The 21,759-nt window shown below is 40.4% G+C and overlaps 1 protein-coding gene across 1 annotated transcript in view; it reads left to right on the forward strand.

Annotated features, from left to right (window-relative positions):
- The first annotated feature begins 423 nt into the window (after nt 1-423).
- Nucleotides 424-21,759, forward strand: part of lrrc40 (leucine rich repeat containing 40) — a 51,119-nt gene continuing 29,783 nt past the window's right edge. The window contains exons 1-3 of the mRNA XM_072390233.1: nt 424-659; nt 2,507-2,688; nt 18,265-18,338. Of these exons, the coding sequence (XP_072246334.1) occupies nt 515-659; nt 2,507-2,688; nt 18,265-18,338 (401 nt within the window). The 5' untranslated portion in view covers nt 424-514. The remainder of the gene's footprint in view (nt 660-2,506; nt 2,689-18,264; nt 18,339-21,759) is intronic.

Below are 21,759 nucleotides of genomic sequence, written 5' to 3' on the forward strand. Positions count from 1 at the left end.
TATTGTCGCAGTCATTTTCGGTCATTTGATGCCCTCTAGTGGGCTTGTTAACACTGACTAATGTAAATTTACATAGCCTTCATGTTTTACCTTCGTGCATAATTTCTGGTAATGTAGACCCCAATCAGTCACAGTTTTAAGGGTTTAAGGACTTGGGACTACAAACACTTTGATTGAACTTAGATTTGTCTTTTTTTGAGTTTTTTTTATATTTGGTCGACCCTCCCAGATATGCTGAGGTTTACTTTGGGGGCAAAAATCAAGTAAGAACGTCTTTCTACGGCTATTAGTCAGTGGATAAAAGCTTCGTGCTTTTCTTTTTTATAAATTCATACCATTTGTATATTGAAAGAATAAAGTTATTTTTAATTCAGTTTAAAGTGTGGCTTTATGACTTTTATTCTGAAGCATCCAAGGCGGAAAAGAACCTTGTGTTGTTGAAATAAAAAGGACTCTGAGGGTGTGGAGGTAAAAGCTGATAGATCAGTGGTGGAACAGCTGACTCAGACGGACAATGTCTAGATTCAGTAAGTTGGATAACGTGGACACCCTGGCGGGCTTTCGAGCGAAGGAAACAGAACTAACCATTCCTAACGGTCTGCTGAAGGCCGCCAGGAAAAGCGGCCAACTCAACCTGTCAGGCCGAGGGTTGACAGAAGGTAATGTTGTGTTAGCGAATTCTTTTTAGACACTAGCTGATGAACAGTTTACTAAACTATGGGCTTGACATGTCTCTTTGAACTAAAGAGTCGGGGAAAAAGAAAATTATACCACGTTCTAGTACATTTTGCACGCGAGATACAATTCATGTGCGAGGTAAAATTGGTTAAAAAAGTTCCAGCGCCCCGCGATTGAGTTGGATTGAGCGGGTAAAGAAAATGGATGGATGGATGAATGGAAGGAAGTTCATCCGCTCGAGATAAGCGTACACAGTAGGCCAGCCTTTCACCCCATAATTCTGGATAATGCGGTGTGGAAAGCCTCCTCTTCAAAAAATACAGCCAAGACCGCCCCCAATTTGTTTTCTTGTGCGCACATATACATGTATTACGGTACCTGGAAGCGTGATGATGTTTCAAAACAAAAGCAAGCTTCCTCTTTATGTTTTTTTTTATATATATATTTCGCCTATACGTTTCTCGGTGTATATGAACAGTATTCAAATAAACAAAAAATAAAAGTTCAGAAATATTGTAAGAAATTAAATTTATGAAGAGTTTGTTGTGTTGAAGTACCATAACATGTCAGATGTTCCCTTCATGTTCATATTACTTCACTTTATTAATTTATTCTCAATACTATAGTTTTAAAAAAATTTTCATTGATGTAAGTGGTGCTGAGTCTACAAATTTCATTCAGGGTCAATAAAGTATCTATCAATCTATCTATCACATTAAAAGGAAAGTTGACATTGACACACCAGTTTCATCTTGGATGAAACCTTTTGAAATGGCTCAAACTATCCACATTTGGTACGTGTAACACTGGAGTACTTTGTGCAGTGTTTAAGTAGAAAATGTGGGAAAATTACTTTGAAAATGGAATTTTCTGTTGTTGTTTTTTTTAAGATTTCTTTGCGATTAATTGTTTCTCTGTTAGATTTGTTTGACACATCATCAATTTGAAGATTTATTTTTTAATTTTTTTTATGAAATTAAAATATTGTTTATTATTTTCATTTTCAATTACCATATATATATATATAGATATAGTGTTTACTTTTGGGGTGTTCTTTTTTTTTCCCCCATCAGGAGAAACCACAGTCATCCACAAAACCAGTATATATTCTGTATATCTGTTGTCTATTGTCTGTATAATACGCACTGTACTATTATGCATTAATCTATTGTGTACACCATTTTAGTCACTAATCTATAAATGTATGCGTAATGTAACTCTGTCCCAGTGTCAGTTTTCTGGAAGATTGAAGCAGATTATCCTCAGCATTTTGCCTGTATTTAACACTGTTTGCCATTTTTTCATTTTTACCAATTTCCCTGGCCCTAATCACAAAAAAGATCCCCACGGCATGATGCTACCACCATAATGCTTTCCTGCAGGAATGGCGATCTTGAAATAATGAGAAGTTTATCGCATGAATGAGAGGATGGTACTTGCATCCCTTCTGAAACAGATGCATGAAGTGTGCAGCAGTGTCAAACCGTCACCGTTTACGCTCTCTACACACTTTGGCAGTGTCTCCCCTGTCAGTGTTGCCCCAAATACACTTCCATAAAGATAATGTTAAAAACCAGTTTCCTTTTTAAATGGGTTTTTGTTAATACTTTGTATTATTATTGTGAGATCAGAAAGCAGTTTGAGATTTGTGTTTTCCTTGGGCACCCAAAGGCAAACCCTCTTACAGTACATCGCTGCATTTGATCAGTTAAATGAGAGTCAGATAAAGGTTACAGAAGTTATAGTTCATGTAAGCCTCCAGAGGAATGTAAATGACTGTCATCTGTCAGTGTCACATGCCTGTCTGTAACCTTAACATGTGGTTCAGTCCCTCAGAACGTGTATCGTCTTAACACTGACGCACCAGAGGAGGCCCAGCAGAATGTGTCCTTCGGAGCATCTGATTGCTGGTGGGAACAAACCGACCTTACAAAGCTGTTGCTGTCTTCTAATCAGCTAACACATTTGTCGGATGACATCAGACTTTTGCCTGGACTGACTACACTAGATGTAAGTTGCATTGACCCTGTCAGAATGAAACATTGTTTTGAAAGTAATATCTTTGAATAGAAAGTGAGGTTATTAGGTTAGTTTTTACTTTATGTTGATATGTTAGAGACAGTAGCTGTAGAGGGAATTTGGCTTTATAGATAAAATGAACAACAGAGAAATGATAGCTTCTCCTTGTGGGTATTTGGTAATCCAGTCACACAGTGGACACCCACCATCTGAGCTGCTCTCCAAGGAGCAAGATTGTGCATCTGCAAACTACTTATTCTCAGAAGCATTTGCATCTACATTAGGGTTGCAACGGTACAGGTCACCCACGGTACGGTCCGCATGGTTTTTGGGCCACGGTTTCAGTACGTGTTTTGTGCGTAAAGAGAACAATTTTTTTTCTCCCAAAACTCATCTCTCTTTATTTTGCTTGTCAGCAAAAATGGGAAACATACCAGTATCCCTGTTGTACTGAATAATATAACACTTTCCTTACTAACACTTTACTTTTATTTTCTTTTGGTAAAATAAAAATTCTGACTTGGAGCTCAAAAATTCCGACATTCGTGTACAACTTGAACGCACCATTAGTTGCAGCACACAAATGCCGCCCTCTCAATGCACGCTGTAGTGTAAATTAATCTAACTAACGGAACATTACTCCACTGTTAGACTCTGTTAGCCCAGCCGTCCAGACCGGAGAGCAGCGGCCATGCCTATTTGTTTTCTTTTTTTCCGCTTCGGTGTGCGAGCTGCACTTTGAACCCACCTTCTGTTACAACAGTGTGACTAACACTGGGTGCGTGGGTAGAGGCACAACAGTAATTGGACATTAACTCACGTCTTGCAGGGAGGGCATTTCACCCGCCTGGACAGGCACACACAGTGGCCTGTAAAGCATCAGTGCAAGATGAATTGCAGTACCGAAAACCCACGGTCCATAAGGGTGTATTGTCCCGTGCATTGTGGACTGAACGGTTAAATATTTTACAGAGTACCGTTGCATCCCTAATCTACATCTACATTAATAGGCCTTTTGTACCAAGATTGCATGGGGGTTGAAGTTGATGTGCCAATGTTATGCCTCTGAGCTGGCAAGGTAGGAAACAGAAGTGAAAATGGCTTTATGTTCAATTGCATGCAACAGAGGGGCATAGCAGATTGTACCGAAACTTCTCTTCAGTCCAATCTCCCATCCTGAGCGTGCCTGAGGCAACAGTGGAGAGGAACGACTCCCTTTTAACAGGAAGAAACCTCTGGAAGAACTAGACTCAGGAAGGGTGGTCATCTGCCTCAACCAGCTGGGGTTTGAGAAGACAGAAAAGAGGGGTGAAAAACACCATAATACCATTCGAAGGATACCTGTTGGAACAGGGAAACACAAGTTAATAACCACAATAATGTCACCTGTACATAATATCATTTGAGAAATTAAACAGGGGGAAAAAGAGAGCAAAGTGAGGAAAGGTGTGACAGATGAGGTCCCCCAGCAGTCTAAGCCTATAGCAGCTTAACTATGGGATGTTTCAGGATCACCTGAGCCATCCCTAACTATAAGCTTTATCAAAAAGGAAAGTTTTAAGCCTAACCTTAAAAGAGGAAAGGGTGTCTGCTTCCCAGACATTTCCTGGCGGCTTATTCCACAAAAGAGGGGCCTGATAACTGAAGGCTCTACCTCCCATTCTACTTTTAGAAACTCTGGGAACAACAAATAAACCTGCAGTTTGGGAGCAAAGTGCTCTGTTAGGAAAATATCTTACAATGAGATCTTTAAGATATGATGGAGCTCGGTCATTAAGAGCTTTATATGTGAGAAGAAGAATCTTAAATTCTATTCTGAATTTAACAGGGAGCCAATGAAGAGAAGCTAAAACTGGAGAAACATGATCTCTCCTGTTAGTTCTCATCAGAACTCTGGCTGCAGCATTTTGGATCAGCTGGAGGCTTTTCAGAGAATATGTGGGACAGCCCAACAATAAAGAATTACAGTAGTCCAATCTTGAAATGCATGGACTAGTTTCTCTGCATCACCCTGAGACAGGATGTTTTAACAATATTATGAAGGTGAAACAATGCAGTCCGAAAAACCTGTTTTATATGTGCGTCAAATGATAATTCTGGTCAAAAATAACTCCATGGTTCCTCGCTGTAGAACTAGAAGCCAAGGAAATACCATCTAGAGTAACTATATAACTAGACAATTTCTCCCTGAAGCGCTCAGGTCCAAAGATAATGACTTCAGTTTTGTCTGAATTTAGAAGCAGGCAGTTCTAAGTCATCCAGGGGCCTCATGTACAAAGACTTGCGTGGATTTCCTGCTGAAACATGGCATACGCTCAAACCAAAATGCCCTCCAACGTACAAAAATATCCAGATGTATCAATGTGTGCACGCATGAATCCAAGCACGTTTCGTTTGTACATCCCAATCAACGTAGAATTGAGCGCACATGTCGGAGTCCCTGACTCCTCCCTGTCCACGCCCCTACTTAAATATGCAAATCATATTTAAATGAGCCCTGCACCTGCGTTTCATCTCTCTGCACAATCAGAAAATAAGGAAAAAATAATGAGTAAGACCAGAAAAAAGAATAACTTAACCGAAAGCGAGATGGAGGTGCTACTTTCTGAAGTGGAGGCCCGCAATAATGTGCTCTTTGGCACGCTGTCCTACGATATAAGCAGCAAACGTAAGAGGAGTGGGTGGGAGAGCGTGAGCGAGGCCTTTGATGCTGTGGGGTCTGAGAAGTCCACACAAGCAGAGGTGAAAAAGAAGTGGTCCAATATTAAGGTGGATGTGAAGCAGAGACTGGCTGCCCACCGCCGAAGTGTGGCCAAAACAGACATTTTGGGTGACACTGTTCTCTCAGGGGTGGTGGGTGTGGGAGTGTGAGTGACTCTGATTACCCCCAAAGTAAATACCTACATTTGTGTAACTCACAACAAACGTGTTCATACAGTAACTAGTGCAGAAGTAGCCGGGGAAAAGGTGAGGCTGATTAAGAGATTTCACACTTTAAGCGCGGGGTTATTAACGTTTGAACACAGAGACGATCAGGGGCTTGTTAGAAAAATCTTAAGCTGTTGTTTAACCAGCAAAAAACAGCAAGTTACTAACTTTAACCACCAACTATGATGCTGTGAAGACGGAATGGAAACTGGGGGCTCACATGCTCAATGCACGTCACGGGGAAAAACATTAGGACAATTCTACAATAAAGTTACTCACCAAAAAGCCACCCATCGCACAGTGCCAGTTTGTAGTCTGTTCCCAACAATTTTGTTGCTGAATGTATGAATCGTGCGTTGAACCAGGCCCCCCCCACAAAGCATTTGTGCATCACATACGATCTGTACATTGATGGAATGAAAATGTTTCATCATCATGTGATTGCGCTTTTATAACACTGTGTGTGCAGTCGAGAGCTCCGATTACATTAGGAAAGCTGGATCTCGCTTCAAATTGCGCTTCAACGTTGGCCTGTTCAACTGCATTGTGGGAATTTGATACACCTGCTGAGATGCAGATAATTCCGTCCCATGGCTCAGTTCAGGGTCGACTGGCACAGTCGCAATCAGTTGGCCAGCTCCCTCTGGAATGCCCCGGTTGCTTAAACCCCTGTGTGCACATCATCTGTGGCACAAACAGCGCATGACTCCTCGCTGTGTTCAATTCAATTCAGTTTTATTTATATAGCGCCAAATTACAACAATTGTCATCTCAAGGCACTTAAATAATATAGTCCAATTCAAGCCAACTGTAATTCAATTCATTGTAATCATAATCCAATGAAATCCAATTAATTACTTTCAAAATAATCCAATTCATTCATACAGAGCCAACTAAAAAAATAATATCCTTACTAAGGAAACCAACAGATTGCACTGAAACTTCAGTGTTCTTGTAACTTCAGTCCAATTTCCCATCCTGAGCGTGCGTGAGGCGACTGTGGAAAGGAACGACTCCCTTTTAACAGGAAGAAACCTCTGGCAGAACCAGAACCAGGAAGAAACCTCTGGCAGAACCAGACTCATGAAGGATGGCCATCCGCCTCGACCAGCTGGGGTTTGAGAAGACAGAAAAGAGGGAAAAGAGGGGGGAAAAACACCATAATACCATTCAAAGGATACCTGTTGGAACAGGGAAACAAAAGTTAATAACCACAATAATGTCACATGTACATAATATCATTTGAGAAATTAAACGGGGGAAAGGAGAGCAAAGCGAGGATGCGAAATTGTTGCGCTCCAGTGCCGGCCGCAGCTCTGCGCACAGTTCCAGGAGGATTGCCCTCAAAGCGGCTGATGAGCCAGTTGTCATCATGTGCTAGCAAATCCTCCGTCTTTGAAAACACGCTTTCTTCCAAGTGCACTATTTACAATATCTTCTAATACCGCTAAAGCAGCCATTGTTTTTAATGGTATGCATTGCACCACTTTGCGCAAGCTTTTATATCCACTCGTGTAATTGCAGACACATGGATGTGTTAATTGTCCATCAGTGTTAATTGTTCATGTGTCTCAAAATGTGCACATCACTCATTCTGAGGACAAATTGTGTTCACCTTTATTTGTTATAACAGTTTCCCAACATCACCTCTAAGTGTTGCCAAAGAATCAACAGCTGTAGAAAAGTGCGTACGACAGCCCTGAAATTTGCGTGAGGCACTGCAGATTTCCACGGTCATTTCACTCTTGATACATCTGATTATTGATGTGAAAAAGTGTGTACGCCACTTTTTTGTGCGTACGTACCCTTTGTACATGAGGCCCCAGGTCTTTGTGTCTTTAAGACATGCTTGTAGTCTGACCAACCTACTAGTTTCATAGATAAGTACAGCTGAGTATAATCAGCATAGGAATGGAAATTTATGCCATGCTGTCTAATAATGTTACCTAATGGAAGCATGTATAAAGTAAAAAGAATCTGTCTAAGCACAGAATACTGAGGAACTCGATGACTTTTTCTGGTGTGTGAGGAAGATTCTTCATTTACAGGAACAAACTGGAATCTATCAGATAAATATGATTTAAACCAGCCTAATGCAGTTCCTTTAATCCCAATAACATGTTCAAGTCTCTGTAACAGAATGCTGTGATCGACTGTATCAAATGCAGCACTGAGATCCAACAGGACAAGCACAGAAACAAGTCCGCTATCAGAGGCTAAGAGGAGATCATTGGTAACTTTCACCAGTGCCGTTTCTGTGCTATGATGCACTCTGAATCCTGACTGAAACTCTTCAAACAGATTATTTCTATGTTATTTCTATGATCACAAAGTTGAGCTGCAACTATTTTTTTCTAGAACTTTAGACATAAAAGAGAGATTGGATATAGGTCGATAATTAGCCAACACTTCTGAATCAAGAGTAGGTAATCAAATAAAGCAACCTTAAAAGTCTGAGATACATATTCTGACAACAAAGACCGATTAATCAAATCCAATATGGAAATGTCAATTAAGGGGAAAACCTCCTTGAACAGTTTAGTTGGGATTGGGTCTAAAATACAAGTTGATGATTTAGAAGAGACTATTGCTGTTGTTCGCTCAGAGAGATCGACTGGGCAGAAGCCGTCTAAATACAAATCAGGTTCTAAAGATACTTCTAAAGCTGCTGTACTTGATAGGCATATTCCCACTGTAGGAACCTTTTGCAGTTCCTATAACCTTTTCAGGAATAGGGCATTTGAACATACAGGAACTAGGGACCACGGCCTTCAGTTCCTATAACCATTTTAGCTCCTTCTCCGAGGCAGGGTCTTTTCTGGGTTCCATAGGAACACATATGATGTAGGTGTTTGGTGGTTACGCCCCCTTGTCTGAAATATTTACTCATATGACACGGACACAACCGGCGCATGTTTAATAAGTTAAACTTACACGTCGTCTCCTTTGTCTGCGGCGCTCTGCTCTCCTTCTTACCTTCATGAAACGAAGAAGTATCGCCTGCTCGATTTTTCATCTCCTGACTCTCGCTGTGCGCTCTTCCAGCCTGAATCTTAGACGCCTGATGTGATCGTCCATGATTAATATTACCGTCATACAGACCATGACCACGGTTGCCTCCTCGCTCTCCATATTAGCTTCTTGGTGGTGTTGTTTTCTTCTCTCCTTATTTTTCGCAGGGTTTTTTTTGTTGTTGTGTGTGGCGCTAAAGTAACACGTCTGTCGCAGACGTTTACGTCACATCAGTCCCTGTCAAGGTCCCTTACGAATGTGCGAATGCAAAATGAAACGGTTCACCTGGGGAAGTGCAGTTCTTATAACGAAATTCGAGGTGGACAGTTCTTAGAACGTCTCTCTCCAAATGCAGCTGATGATACATGAGTGATAACAGTGGGAAGGATTCAATGAATGTTGTCTCTGATAGAAACAATTTTATTCATAAAGAATCTCATGAAATCATCACTGCTGAAAGTTAAAGGAATACATGGCTCAACAGAGCTCGGACTCTTTGTCAACCTGGATACAGTGCTGAAAAGAAACCTGGGATTGTTCTTATTCTCTTCTATCAATAATGAATAATAAGCAGTTCTAGCTTTACAAAGTGTTTTCTTATACGTTATTAAACTATCTTTCCAGACTAATTGAGACTCTTCTAAATTAGAGGAACGCCACTGTCTCTCCAGGTTTCTTACAGTCTGCTTTAACGCAGCTTTGAATTATACCAAGGAGCCAACCTCTTCTGACTGATCACCTTCTTTTTCAGAGGGGCAACATTCAAGCCAGTGTTGTACGCATTGAAGCTATAGTGCTGTCAACAAGAGAGTCAAGTATTGCTGGAGCAAAATTTATGTAGCCATCCTCTGTCATATCTGCACATGGCAGTGAAGAAAAGGATGATGGAATCAACTCTTTAAAACTGGTTACAGCATTCTCTGATAGACGCCTTCTATGTGTAAAATTCTTCTCAGAAGCTGTATAGGCAAATAATATGAATTTAAAAAATGGTCAGACAAGACAGGATTTTGAGGGAACACTGTTAACTGTTCACTCTCAATGCCACAAGTCAGCACAAGGTCAAAGCAGTGAGTAGGTCTGTGAACACTTTGAGAAAATAGAGTCCAGTAGAGTCTAATATAGAATTAAAGTTGATATTTAGGATGTCATTTTCAACATCTACGTGAATATTAAAGTCACCCACGACAATAACTTTATCTGTACTCAGCACTAGGGCTGCACAATTAATCGTATTTTGATAGTGATCATGATTTTGGTGGCAACAATTAAAATGAACCTGATCGTCAATGATATTTACATTCAAAATGCAAGCTCTGCTGCCTGCATATCTAACCACACATGTTCTCAACCAGTAGTCTACCAACCACCAGGGGGCGAAAACATGGTTAAGGCTTCATTAAGCTGCTTAAATAACAAGTGCGCAGTGTAAGACAGTCTGCAGCGGCAGCTAGTTAGACAGTCTATGAGTAAGACTGATGAGAGCAAGTCATGTCGAAAGCCGAGAAGAATACAGTAGCTTCTGGGGATCGCGAGGAGCTTGTGCATCGAAACAGGGCCACATCCATTGTCTCGACCTGTTTCAGATTCAGGGCAAGTGACGTTAAACAAGAACAAGTTATTTGCAAAGAGTGTAACAAAGTAGTGTCTACCCCGCAGAGTAACACCACTAATTTGTTCGACCACCTGAAAAAATATCACAAACTTAAATATGAGGAATGCATGTCGACCAAAGCTAATGTTAATTCCCAAAATCCCCGTCCATGTCCAGCGCCAACCCAGACAACTATTACAGCAACCCTGCACCGGGCAGTACCCTATCCATCTACCTCCCAAAGACACGCAAAAATAACAGACATAATATCTTTTTATTTAGCCAAAGACATCTGTCCGATCAATACAGTAAGTACTTTAAAATGTTAAATTATTGGGTTTTTGTTTTGCATTATTTATCATTTATTCTAATTTAAAATTTAAGTTTTCACTAAAAATTGTTGGCACATTGTTTATAAATGGTGCAATAAATATACGTTCTTCTATATGTTCTTCCAGACATGATGAATGATCGTGATTAATAATCGTGATTTCAATATTGATCAGAATAATCGTGATTATGATTTTGGTTATAATCGTGCAGCCCTACTCAGCACTAACTGTGATAAAAAGAATTCAGACAGAAAGTCAGAATAAGGGCCAGGTGGACGATACACAACAACAAGAGGTTTTTGTGATTTCCAGTTTGGGTGGGAAAAACAGATTCAGAGATTCAAAAGAACTAAAACTAATCTTGGATCTAGGACTGATTAGTAACCCTGATCTGAAGATAGCTGCCACTCCTCCTCCTCTGCCTGTGGTTCGAGGAACGTGAACATTGAAATAGTCAGAGGGAGTTGATTCATTAATGCTAACATGTAGAGACTTCGAAAGGAGAGATCTAATATTCAGCAAACCACATTTAATAGTTTGATGTTTTTGTTCAGTTAAAGTTTTTGTTGAAATTTTTTTTTTGCATAAGAGTATTTGCTCCTTTTGTGTTTATTGATTGGGGGGTAGCAGCAGGTGGGAAGCCGCAGAGAAATGTGTCAGACTACAACTCTGCATCCTGGTCTCAACCCTGGGTTGTCATGTTTTTGGATAACTAATAAATTCATCCATATTTCTAGAAATGAGAGCCGCTTCTTCCAAAGTAGGATGGAGGCCGTCTCTCCTCATCAGGCCAGGTTTTCTTCAGAAAGATTGCCAATTATCTATGTAGCCCACATTGTTTGCTGGACAACAACTGTCATCACTAGTCAGATTTGGCAGGGGTCCAGAGAAAACTACAGAGCCTGTCATTGTTTTGGCAAAATTACACACTGATGCAACATTAATTTTAGTAACCTCCGATTGGCGTAACCGGGTGTCATTACCACCAACGTGAATAACTATTTTACTGTATTTACGTTTATCCTTAGCCAGCAGTTTTAAATAGGATTCTACGTCGCCCGCTTTGGCCCCTGGAATACATTTGACTATGGTCGCTGGTGTCGTTAATGCCACGTTTCTGACTGTAGAGCTGCCAATTACCAGGGTTTTGTCCTCAGCGGGTGTGTCGCTGAGTGGGGAAAATCTATTTGAAACGTGGACAGGTTGATGGTGAACCAATGCTTGACTTTAGGACTCCTCTTCCTGACAGTCATCCAGCCATTCAGAGGTCCCGGCTGCTCGGGTTCTGCTAGGGGGCAACTAATGGAGCTAGCTACGCTAGGTGGCTCCACACTCCGCACTGGGTAAAGGGGCCTGGCTCGTTGGTTTTCAACGGTCCAGAGCCGAGCTTCCAATTCAGATAACCTCGCCTTCAAAACTACAAAAAGACTACATTTGTTACATGTACCATTACCACTAAAGGAGGCAGAGGAGTAACTAAATATCTGCCACACAGAGCAGGTGAAAGCAGGAGATCTTGGAAGAGAACTGGTAGCCATGCTAAGCTAGAGAACCCGACACACTGCTAAAAAGTGAAAAATAAAGACTAAAGATCTGTAAGAGTGAGTGTTAGAATATAACAAGTATGTGATAGAGTTAATTATGCAAAATGTGTAAATTATAGGGAGAAATAAGGTGATTATTAGTAGTTCAAGAGGAGCAAGAAATTCCACAGTACACACACAAGGTAACAGGAAGTGATGCAATACGTCTTACCGCAGAGCAAAGCCGCAAAGCCAGTATGAAAGCAGTACCTCTCACCTATCTATAAAGTCACCACATTTGTCATCAGGTGCTTGTTTAGAAGGGGGAAAAGTCAATAAAGGGGCCTGGTGTATTCAGGAGAATAAGTTGGAACTACAGAATCTAGATAAAACAGTACAGAAATTGGAAATTTTGGTGAATTAGTAGAGCTGCACTGTGGTGTGGTGGTTGGCAAGAAGGTTCCTGGTTCTAATCTCAGCTGGGTTCTTTTTGTTTGGAGTTTCCATGTTCCACCCATTCATGTGTGGCTTCTCTCCAGATGCCACAGTCCAAAAACAAAAATGTTAGCTTTACTGGTGATTGTACATTCAGTGAGTGTGAGTATGGATAGTTGGCCCTGTGATTGATGGTATCTGGAGTAAGCTCCACCCCCCCATATAACCCAGAACACAGACAGTGAAGGTACCTCTTGTCTTGTTATATTCTGGGACATTAAGGCCAACATTTGAGGAGTGCTGTTATTTTACCTCTGTTTAAGAGCATTGTTGCCTGTTTAAAGTTTGTTTTGTTTGATTAAAAATGGTTCAATCTAATGGAGAACAAAAGGGATACATGTATTGTGAATTTTAATAGTCACTGTATTGATAATAAAGACAGGTGGACAGACAAGTTTAACTCATAACCATATGTTTTTGTGGTTATGAGTATTAGAAATGGACTGAGATGTTTGTTTGTTTTTTGACCCGACAGTTTGAGCTCAGAAATGCTATTCTACAGTTAGAATTCAGTTTTCTCTGCCCCCTTCCTGTCAAGAAATTTTCTAATAAAGGCCTCTGTCAATAAAATTATTCAAAAGAATTTGGGGTCTGTTAGAAGACAGCCTGAGAGTAAGTCAGAATACAATTTGGTGTCAATACAAACCAACTTCAACTTGAGGATAGGACAAAGCAGATATGGAAAATGAGAGGGTGGCGAGTTTGTAATGTAGAGCAGAGAGGGTCCCAATCAGTGGGTTAAAGTTCCAAACAGAGGGCAGGAGACGAGCTTGTAACTACAACAACATGAAGGAGTGGCGTCACACTGTGTTCTACAAGCAGGCCTGTTGCAACTGGGTTGTGGGGCCCACGCTTGCATGCGCATGTATTCAATACCATGACCATAGCTATAAGTTCTGAATGACACGGTTTTAGTCTTTCAGCTTCTGTTACGTCTTCTGCAACTCCACAAAAAGCAGAACTCAAAAGCACAACTCCAAACAAGGTTTGGGGTTCAAACAAAACTCAGTTTTACTTTCCAAAAGGGGTTCAGTACACGTATATCAGTCAATCCAAGCAAACAAATCCAACAGGGGTAAAGCAAAGGCAGAAATCAGTACGCAGACAATAATCCAATAAACCAGGGAATCCAATAACTATGAAAGACTAAATAAGGCTGGAACGTAAGACACAGAGGATCAAATACAAACTGGAGAGGTAACAAGACACAGGTGAATCTAATGAGGATGGAGCAGATAATCAAATTGAAGGGAAAACACAGGGGCAGGAAGTGAAGCGGTCTCACATGAGAGGAGAGGTAAGTTTCACAATAAAACAGGAAACATGAATCATGAATGGAGAAAACAAAACAACATGACCTTAAGAGAAATGATGAGATGTGTCAGGATCTCTTGTAATGAAAATATTTGAGAATCTAGTTTGTTTTTTTTCAATTACAGATGGAAACATGAGGACATACAAGTCCTATAAGTGTGTATATGAACAACCCTGAGGGGTTGAAAATGTTTTTTAAATACCGCTTCATGCTGGGGAAAAAGCCATGGGTGACCATGAGTTGGCTGCTAAAGGGGTTCAACCAGAAAGCAGACTGTTGAGCTGTCTTTGCTCATTGCTCCCAATTTTCTCAGTGGAATGTGATTATAGAGAATAAAGTTCTGTATATATAGAGTGCATCTACACATAAAAAAGAAAGAGGACCCTATTTCAGTTTTACGGTATTAAGTATCAGGGTATAAAGAAAAAAAAAACCCAACAACAATCCTGTTTGCATCACTGCCCAGTTGTGAACAAACCTGGAGTGAGCAATCCAACCTTTTCCAACAGAAGGCAAGGCAAGTTTTAATTGTGTAGCACAATTCAACAACAAGGTGATTCAAAGTGCTTTACAGACACATTAAAACACTAGAAATAAAAAGCATGATTTAAAATTTAAATGAAAAAGAAAGAAATAAGAACAATAGATAAAATCAAAACAATAAAGATAAGATTGAATAAAAATGTGATAAAATTATATGCATGAAAGTAATAAGATAAGATAAAATAAACTAATAAAATGTAAATGACAATAAAATCAGTAGTTCAAATATGTTTACATTTTGAAACTCAAGCTCATTTGGAGCTTTATTCAATGCAGATAGATATATAGATCAATGGAAATAGATATGTCTTCAACCTGGACTTAAATGTGTTTCAGCTGATCTGAGGCTTTCTGTGAGTTTTTTCCAGACATGTGGAGCATAGAAGCTGAATGCAGCTGGTTCTGACTCTGGGTACTGATATCTAAAATAAATAAATAAATAAATAGATCCAGATGACCTGAGGGGTCTTGGAGGTTCATACTGGGTCAGGAGGTCACTGATGTATTTTGGTCCTAGACCATTCAGAGCTTTATAGACCAGAATCGTAACTTTAAAGTCTATCCTCTGATGGACAGGCAGCCAATGTAAAGACCTCAGAGCTGGACTGATGTGGTTCACTTTTTGGTCTTAGTGAGGACTCAAGCAGCTGAGTTCTGAATGAGCTGCAGTTGTCTAACTGACTTTTTAGGTAGTCCTGTAAATATGCTATTACAATAATCAAGCCTACTAAAGATGAATGCATGGACTAGTTTTTCCAGGTCCTGCTGAGACATCAGATCTTTTAACCTTGATATATTCTTAAGGTAGTAGGCGGACTTTGTTATTGCCTTAATGTGTTTTTCCAAATTTATGTCTTAGTCCGTCACTACACCCAGATTTCTGGCCTGGTTGGTAGTTTTTAGGTGTATAGATTGAAGCTCTGTGGTGACCTGTAATCGTTTCTGTTTGGCTCCAAAGACTGCTACCTCAGTTTTGTTTTTGTTTAGCTGGATAAAGTTGTGGCACATCCAGTCATTAATCTCCTCAATGCGTTTACCAAGGGCCTGTACAGGGCCTCTGTCTCCTGGTGACTTTGTAATATATATCTGTGTCATCTGCATAGCTGTGGTAGTTTATTTTGTTGTTTTTTATAATCTGTGCCAGTGGGAGCATGTAGATGTTAAACAGAAGAGGTCCCAGGATGGAACCTTGGGGAACTCCTGCATGTGATTCTTGTCTGCTCAGATGTAAAGTTACCTATTGACACAAAGTACTTACTGTTCTCTAAGTATGATTTGAACCAGCTTAGTACAGTTCCGGAAAGACCAGCCCAGTTCTCCAGTCGTTTGAGTAATCTACTGTGGTCAACTGTATCATATGCAGCACTGAGATCCAGTAAAACTAAGACTAATTTTTCCACCGTTTGTATTCAGACATGTCATAAAACACTTTGGTCAGAGCAGTCTCATTGCTGTGGTGCTGTCTAAAACCTGACCGGAAGGTAATATAGCAGTTATTTTTTGTTAAAAAAGCGCCTTTTCAATGATCTTACTTAAAAATGGGAGATTTGAGATGGGCCTGTAGTTGTTTATTCGTGTCTTGTCAAGATTGTCCTTTTTCAGCTGAGGTTTAAATACAGTTGTTTTTAGTGGCTCTGGAAACACACCTGGCAACAACAATAGCAGCAACCTATAGCAGGGCTCATATCTACCGCTGTGGTAGATATGAGCGGTGACTTAAAAATTGCCAGTAGCCTAATATGTTTGTGAATTTTTGACAATTCTGGCAGGGACATAACACCGGCTAACGTTAGCTCATAACAAAGGCTAACATAACCATCTCACATTCAGTGTAAGTAAAAGTCAAAATGTTATTAGGTTATTATCTGTCTCCTAGAATGTAATCGCCGTTCATTCAAAACCTGTCAATCAACACAAACATTTTGGATCTGCCGTTTTCTGATCCCGTTGAAGCATCATGAAGCCAGAAGCAGCAGCTGTACAAACGCAAAGTCATCCATTGTTGTTGTTGTTGTTGTTGCTGCTTCTTCTTCTTGTTCTCCGTGTTGTTGTTGCTTCGATGTTTGCGACAAGGTGTATGCAAACGCAGCAAAATAATTGACGTAAACAGTGATGTAATGGCGTGGCTCCACTTAGCACCCAGAGCTATAGAAAAGCAAATTGATTCTCAGCTGGTTCGCAAGTTGAACGAGTTGTGAACCAGCACCAACACTGGCGCCGAACCAGCCCTGGAACTGATTTGGTGGAAAAGGGGCATGAGATAACTCCTCGTTTATCTCTGCCTTGTCACCAAGCACAGACCAAAAAGCCCGTCATAAGAGGCCCACTACCCCAGAATCCCAGAGCTCTTCCCACAGAACACTACAAGGGACATGGTCTTAAGTCTTCACAAAGTCAACAAAACACATGAAGACTGGTTGGACAAACTCCCATGTACCCTGCTTTATCCTTGTGAGTGCAAAGAGCTGGTCCAGTGTTCCATTTCCAGAATGTAAACCACATTGCTCCTCCTAAATGTGAGGTTCGCCTGTCTGCTGGACTCTTTTGTCCAACATAGGCTTTACCGGGGAGGCTGAGAATTATGATCCCCCAAGGATCACACTGTCACGAGTCACCTTCACTGTCACTCTATTTCTCTTTGTTTTGTTGGAGCTAACATTAAGAACTGTTGCCCACATTGCCAATATTTCATCAATGTTTGCCATCATAACGAATGTTACCAGTGGTGTGCTGATGGTACATTCAAGACCAAAACATGTCAGAATTATTTTTGTGGGCTTCTCAATTACTTTTAACAAAGACTGATTTTTTTTATTTAATCAATTTAATTTGATTGGAGTACCCCGCCTGTTGCTCGATGACCGCTAGGATAGGCTCCAGCCCCCCCGTGACCCGACCGATGGATTAAGTGGGTATAGAAAATGGATGGATGGATTATGATTACAATGAATTGGACTATAATTGACTTTAATTGGAGTGCCTTGAGATGACATTTGTTGTGATTTTGGTATTATTAAATAAATATAGATATTATTTATATAAATTAACTGAATTGAATCTAATATGCCATCTTGACAACAAAAGTAGTGTGTTTGATCTGTTGTCATTCTCACTGCACACACCCCTACTAAAATAAGCCAATGAAATCCTTTCCCATTTCCAGTAGTAGTGTGTATTCTCTCGATGCTCTGAGAGCTACAGTGTTTTCAGAACTAGTCCAATAACTACCGCTTCCTCCCGAGGGACTAACCAACTCTGCAGTACACTGTACTTAGTTTCTGATCACAGAGTATTTTGATAATTAGATTAGTTTAACATTTTTTACTGGATGTGAGCCCCACACAGCAGGACTGAGCGTGAGCTTCCGGTTTTATTGCAGAAACTTTCCAAACTTTTCAGGAAATTGAGCTTTTCATTTGTTCATGTTTACTCAGTTGGTTACCTGGTTACCTTTTTATGTACATGTAATCATATTGTTTTATTTTGATATTGTGTTTGATTCTATGAAGTTTTTAGCATTACTCAAGTTTGTCATTTATATGGCTCAGTCTTATGGCAAACAGTTTTGTCATGTAACGTTACTATGAATTTGATTCAAATTTGTTAAATCTTCTGTATCTTCAGTATGTTATTAACACTGAGCTGATATGGAGCACAAAACACGCTGTTTTGAGCAAGAGATAAGTCAATAAAATAAATGTATCAATATATCATATTTATGGATGGAAGCAAGCAGGTTGATTAAGAGAGATCAGTTTTCTTTAACAAAGTACAAGATAATTACAGACAAGCTGTTAAACAAAAATACTGATTTTGTTCTGGCAGCTCCATGACAACCAGCTGAGTAGTTTACCTAATGCACTTGGAGAACTACAGGAGCTCCAGCAACTGCGACTCAGGTACACAAACACACACACACCACCCCACCAATCTACAACAGTTTAACTGCAGACAGTAAGCACATTTACATGACTCTAGAAAAAATGTAAATATTTTGTTGGTCGTATGAAAATTGTCGTATGAAATTTAGTGTCTTAAACCCAGACTAACGCATTCAGATAATGTAGTGGCACTTTGAATTACTCCCACATACATACAGTAGCACCAAGATCAAATTGTAGAAAGATGCTGAGATGGAAAAGTGGCCAGTGGTATGGTGCTTATGCTATCAGACCCGCCCCCTGATACATATGCAAATTTTGATAACAATAACAATTGGCCAGGTGCTGCCATGAAGCCCCTGCCACTGGAGGATGGAATGTTTTGTGAAAATACAAATGGCATACTGGTCAAGAGCAGTGGGTGACCACTGCATGATCAGCATTTGCCACAATAGCAAGAGCGCCATACCATTGGCCACTTTTCCATCTCAGCGTCTTTCTACAATTAACTACACTCAGATGGTCCTAGCTGCTCTGTCCATGCTCCAAAGTCTTTTAGTAGAAACACTAAAGTGGAAGTGTATATTACAACACATTACAACTATAACAACAGCAATGGTAATAAATAACCTATACCCTTGGGTTTACTTTCATAGCAGTTTAATTATCAATAAAAAAAAAAGAGAGCTATTTAAAATGCAGATGAGATCACATTCTGTCCTTTGTGTTGCTGATAGATGGAGCGCTCCAATGCTGTGCTTCACACTGAAGTCTTCAAGATCATAGAAGCATTCTCTGTGCAGTGTACAACAGTAACAGTAGATAATTGAGCATGGGGTCTGAATTTGGTTGTAGTAAGCAGAGTGTGTTTGGCATCACTGTTTTCAGAGTGTTATTACTCAGCATTGTGCATGATCGCATTGTTATTGTTCTTGGTATAGAGCAGGGGTCGGCAACCTGCGGCTCCGGAGCCGCATGCGGCTCTTCAGCCTCCTTATAGCGCCTCCCTTTGGCTTTGACAAAAAAAAAAAAAGAACATAAATACAGAGTATTTCTTAATTAATTTGTATTCACATAATATTAGTTTATTTTGTTGCGCAGTTGTCTTGGAGTTTGAGTTGATACGATCCAATTTTTAAAAAGGTAGACTTATTTCTGATTCATAATTTGTCAACAAAATATAGGCTACGTCACATCAACGTCAACATCCCGCGCCTTTACCTGCTGGCAGCTCTTAGAATGTGTGAACCCGTGCGAACCTGTGTGCCAAGCCATGAAAAAAAAACAAAAAAGGAAAGTTTTGGAAGAAAATAGAGAGTTTAATTCAGCATGGACTTATTTATTTGCATTCACCGCCAACGACCCTGGCTTACCTGTATGCTTGATATGTGGCGAGAAAATATGGAACAACAAAAAATGTAACATTGAAAGACATTTTCAAAACAAACACTTAGCATTCGCTGAAAAATACTCAATTGAGGATGAGCGAAAGAGAGCAATTTCGGAACTGCTACGAAAAGCTGAAGAGCGCAAACTATCTTCCAAGAAGTGGATCAGTTCTCCACAGTCAACTAGCACTGCTAGCTTTGTGGCAGCTCTGGAGATCGTAAAGAGGGGGAAGCCGTTCACAGATGGAGAGTATATGAAGGAGTCGTTCATGAAAATATCGGAGCATCTATTCTCTGACTTCAAAAACAAACGGGAAATTAGTCAGAAAATTAGAGAAATGCCTCTCTCCGCAAAGACCGTCAGAGACAGGACCATTAAAATGGCGGAAAACATCAGCAGTAAGCAAATTGTTGACATCAATTCAGCTGAAGCATTTTCAATTGCCTGTGATTAGTCAAGTGATGTAAACGATGTTGAGCAGACAGCACTGTTATGCAGATATGTAAACTCTGATGGGCCGCAGGAAGAACTGATTGAACTCATACCGCTAAAGGGCCAAACACGAGGGCAGGACATTTGTGATGCTGTTTTGAGTCGTCTAGAAGCGACAGGAATAAACACCACTCACTTGGTGTCAGTGTCTACTGATGGGGCACCCAGCATGAGAGGAGCACATAAGGGCTTTGTGAATTTGCTTCAAAAGTCACTGGGTTGAGAGCTCATGACGTTTCACTGCATCCTCCACCCAGAAGCACTGTGCGCACAAACTTTCCCCCCTGACTGTGTGGAAGTGATGAACCTCGTTATCAAGATAGTGAACAAAATAATTGCAAACAGGTTAAGCCACAGACAGTTTTGTTCATTGTTAGAAGAAGTCGACTATGCATATTCGAATCTCCTGCTGCACAACAAAGTCCGGTGGCTGTCCAGGGGAGAGGTGCTAAAACGCTTCTCTACCTGTCTGGAGCATGTGAAAACCTTCTTGGAAAGCAAAGGCCTCAGCTATCCTGAACTGGAAGACCTCGATTGGCTGAGTAAGTTCTACTTCATGGTGGATAGGACAAGTTACTTGAACACGCTGAATAAAAATCTCCAAGGAAAGGGAAGCACAGCCTTGGAGATGCTGGAAGATGTTTTGGCATTTGAGCGCAAGATGACAGTTTTCGCAAGAGATGCACAAAAAGGTACGCTCTCTCACTTTCCCTCCCTAAGAGAGTTAAAAGAAGCGAACAATCAAATAAATTATGATTATTTCCACCGTGCCATCATTACAATGCAAGCTGCATTTGGAGAAAGATTCAGTGATTTCAGAAAGGAGAAGCCTACCCTCTCTTTCCCTGTCACACCGCTGGACATCGACCCATCCCTGCTGAACACAGTTGCATTCACCGGAGTAAGTAAGCCTGATCTAGAAATTGAACTGGCCGACATAGCGGATAAAGATTTTATGGGTAAATAAATTCAAATCACTGACGGCGGATATTGAAGAAGTCGCCCGTCAGAAGGCTACACTCGTTAAAGAGCACAAATGGAGTGATATGGAGAAACTCCCCCACCCCGACAAACTTGTTTTTGAAACATGGATTGCCATTCCTGACACGTATATTAACATGAAAAAGTATGCATTTGGAGTCTTGTCCATCTTTGGCTCAACATACTTGTGCGAGCAATTGTTCTCAAGCATGAACTTCATAAAGAACAAACACCGTTCCCGCCTCGCAGATGAGAGCCTACAGGCCTGTATGAAGATCAGAGTCACATCCTACAGCCCTGACATAGGGAAGATCTGTAGCGAAGTTCAGACCCAGAAGTCACATTAAACATTAAGAATTCAATTGAATTATATGAGCTATTACTTTTCCAGGAAAAAAAAAAAAGTCAGACTCCAAGCTGATGTAGATTTTTTTTTTTTCATGTTCAGGTGCTTCAGTTTATTGCTGGCTGAGCAAAAAAACCGAAGAGGACGAGAGAGCACTGACATGGACTTGTCAAGGACGGTCTTAATTTTGTTTATTTTTAAAGCTCAGCTAAATGTTTTATTTTAAAGCGG

The sequence above is a fragment of the Leuresthes tenuis genome, unplaced genomic scaffold (assembly GCF_036924035.1).
Source record: "Leuresthes tenuis unplaced genomic scaffold, fLeuTen1.0.hap1 SCAF_7, whole genome shotgun sequence".
Lineage (NCBI taxonomy): Eukaryota > Metazoa > Chordata > Actinopteri > Atheriniformes > Atherinopsidae > Leuresthes > Leuresthes tenuis.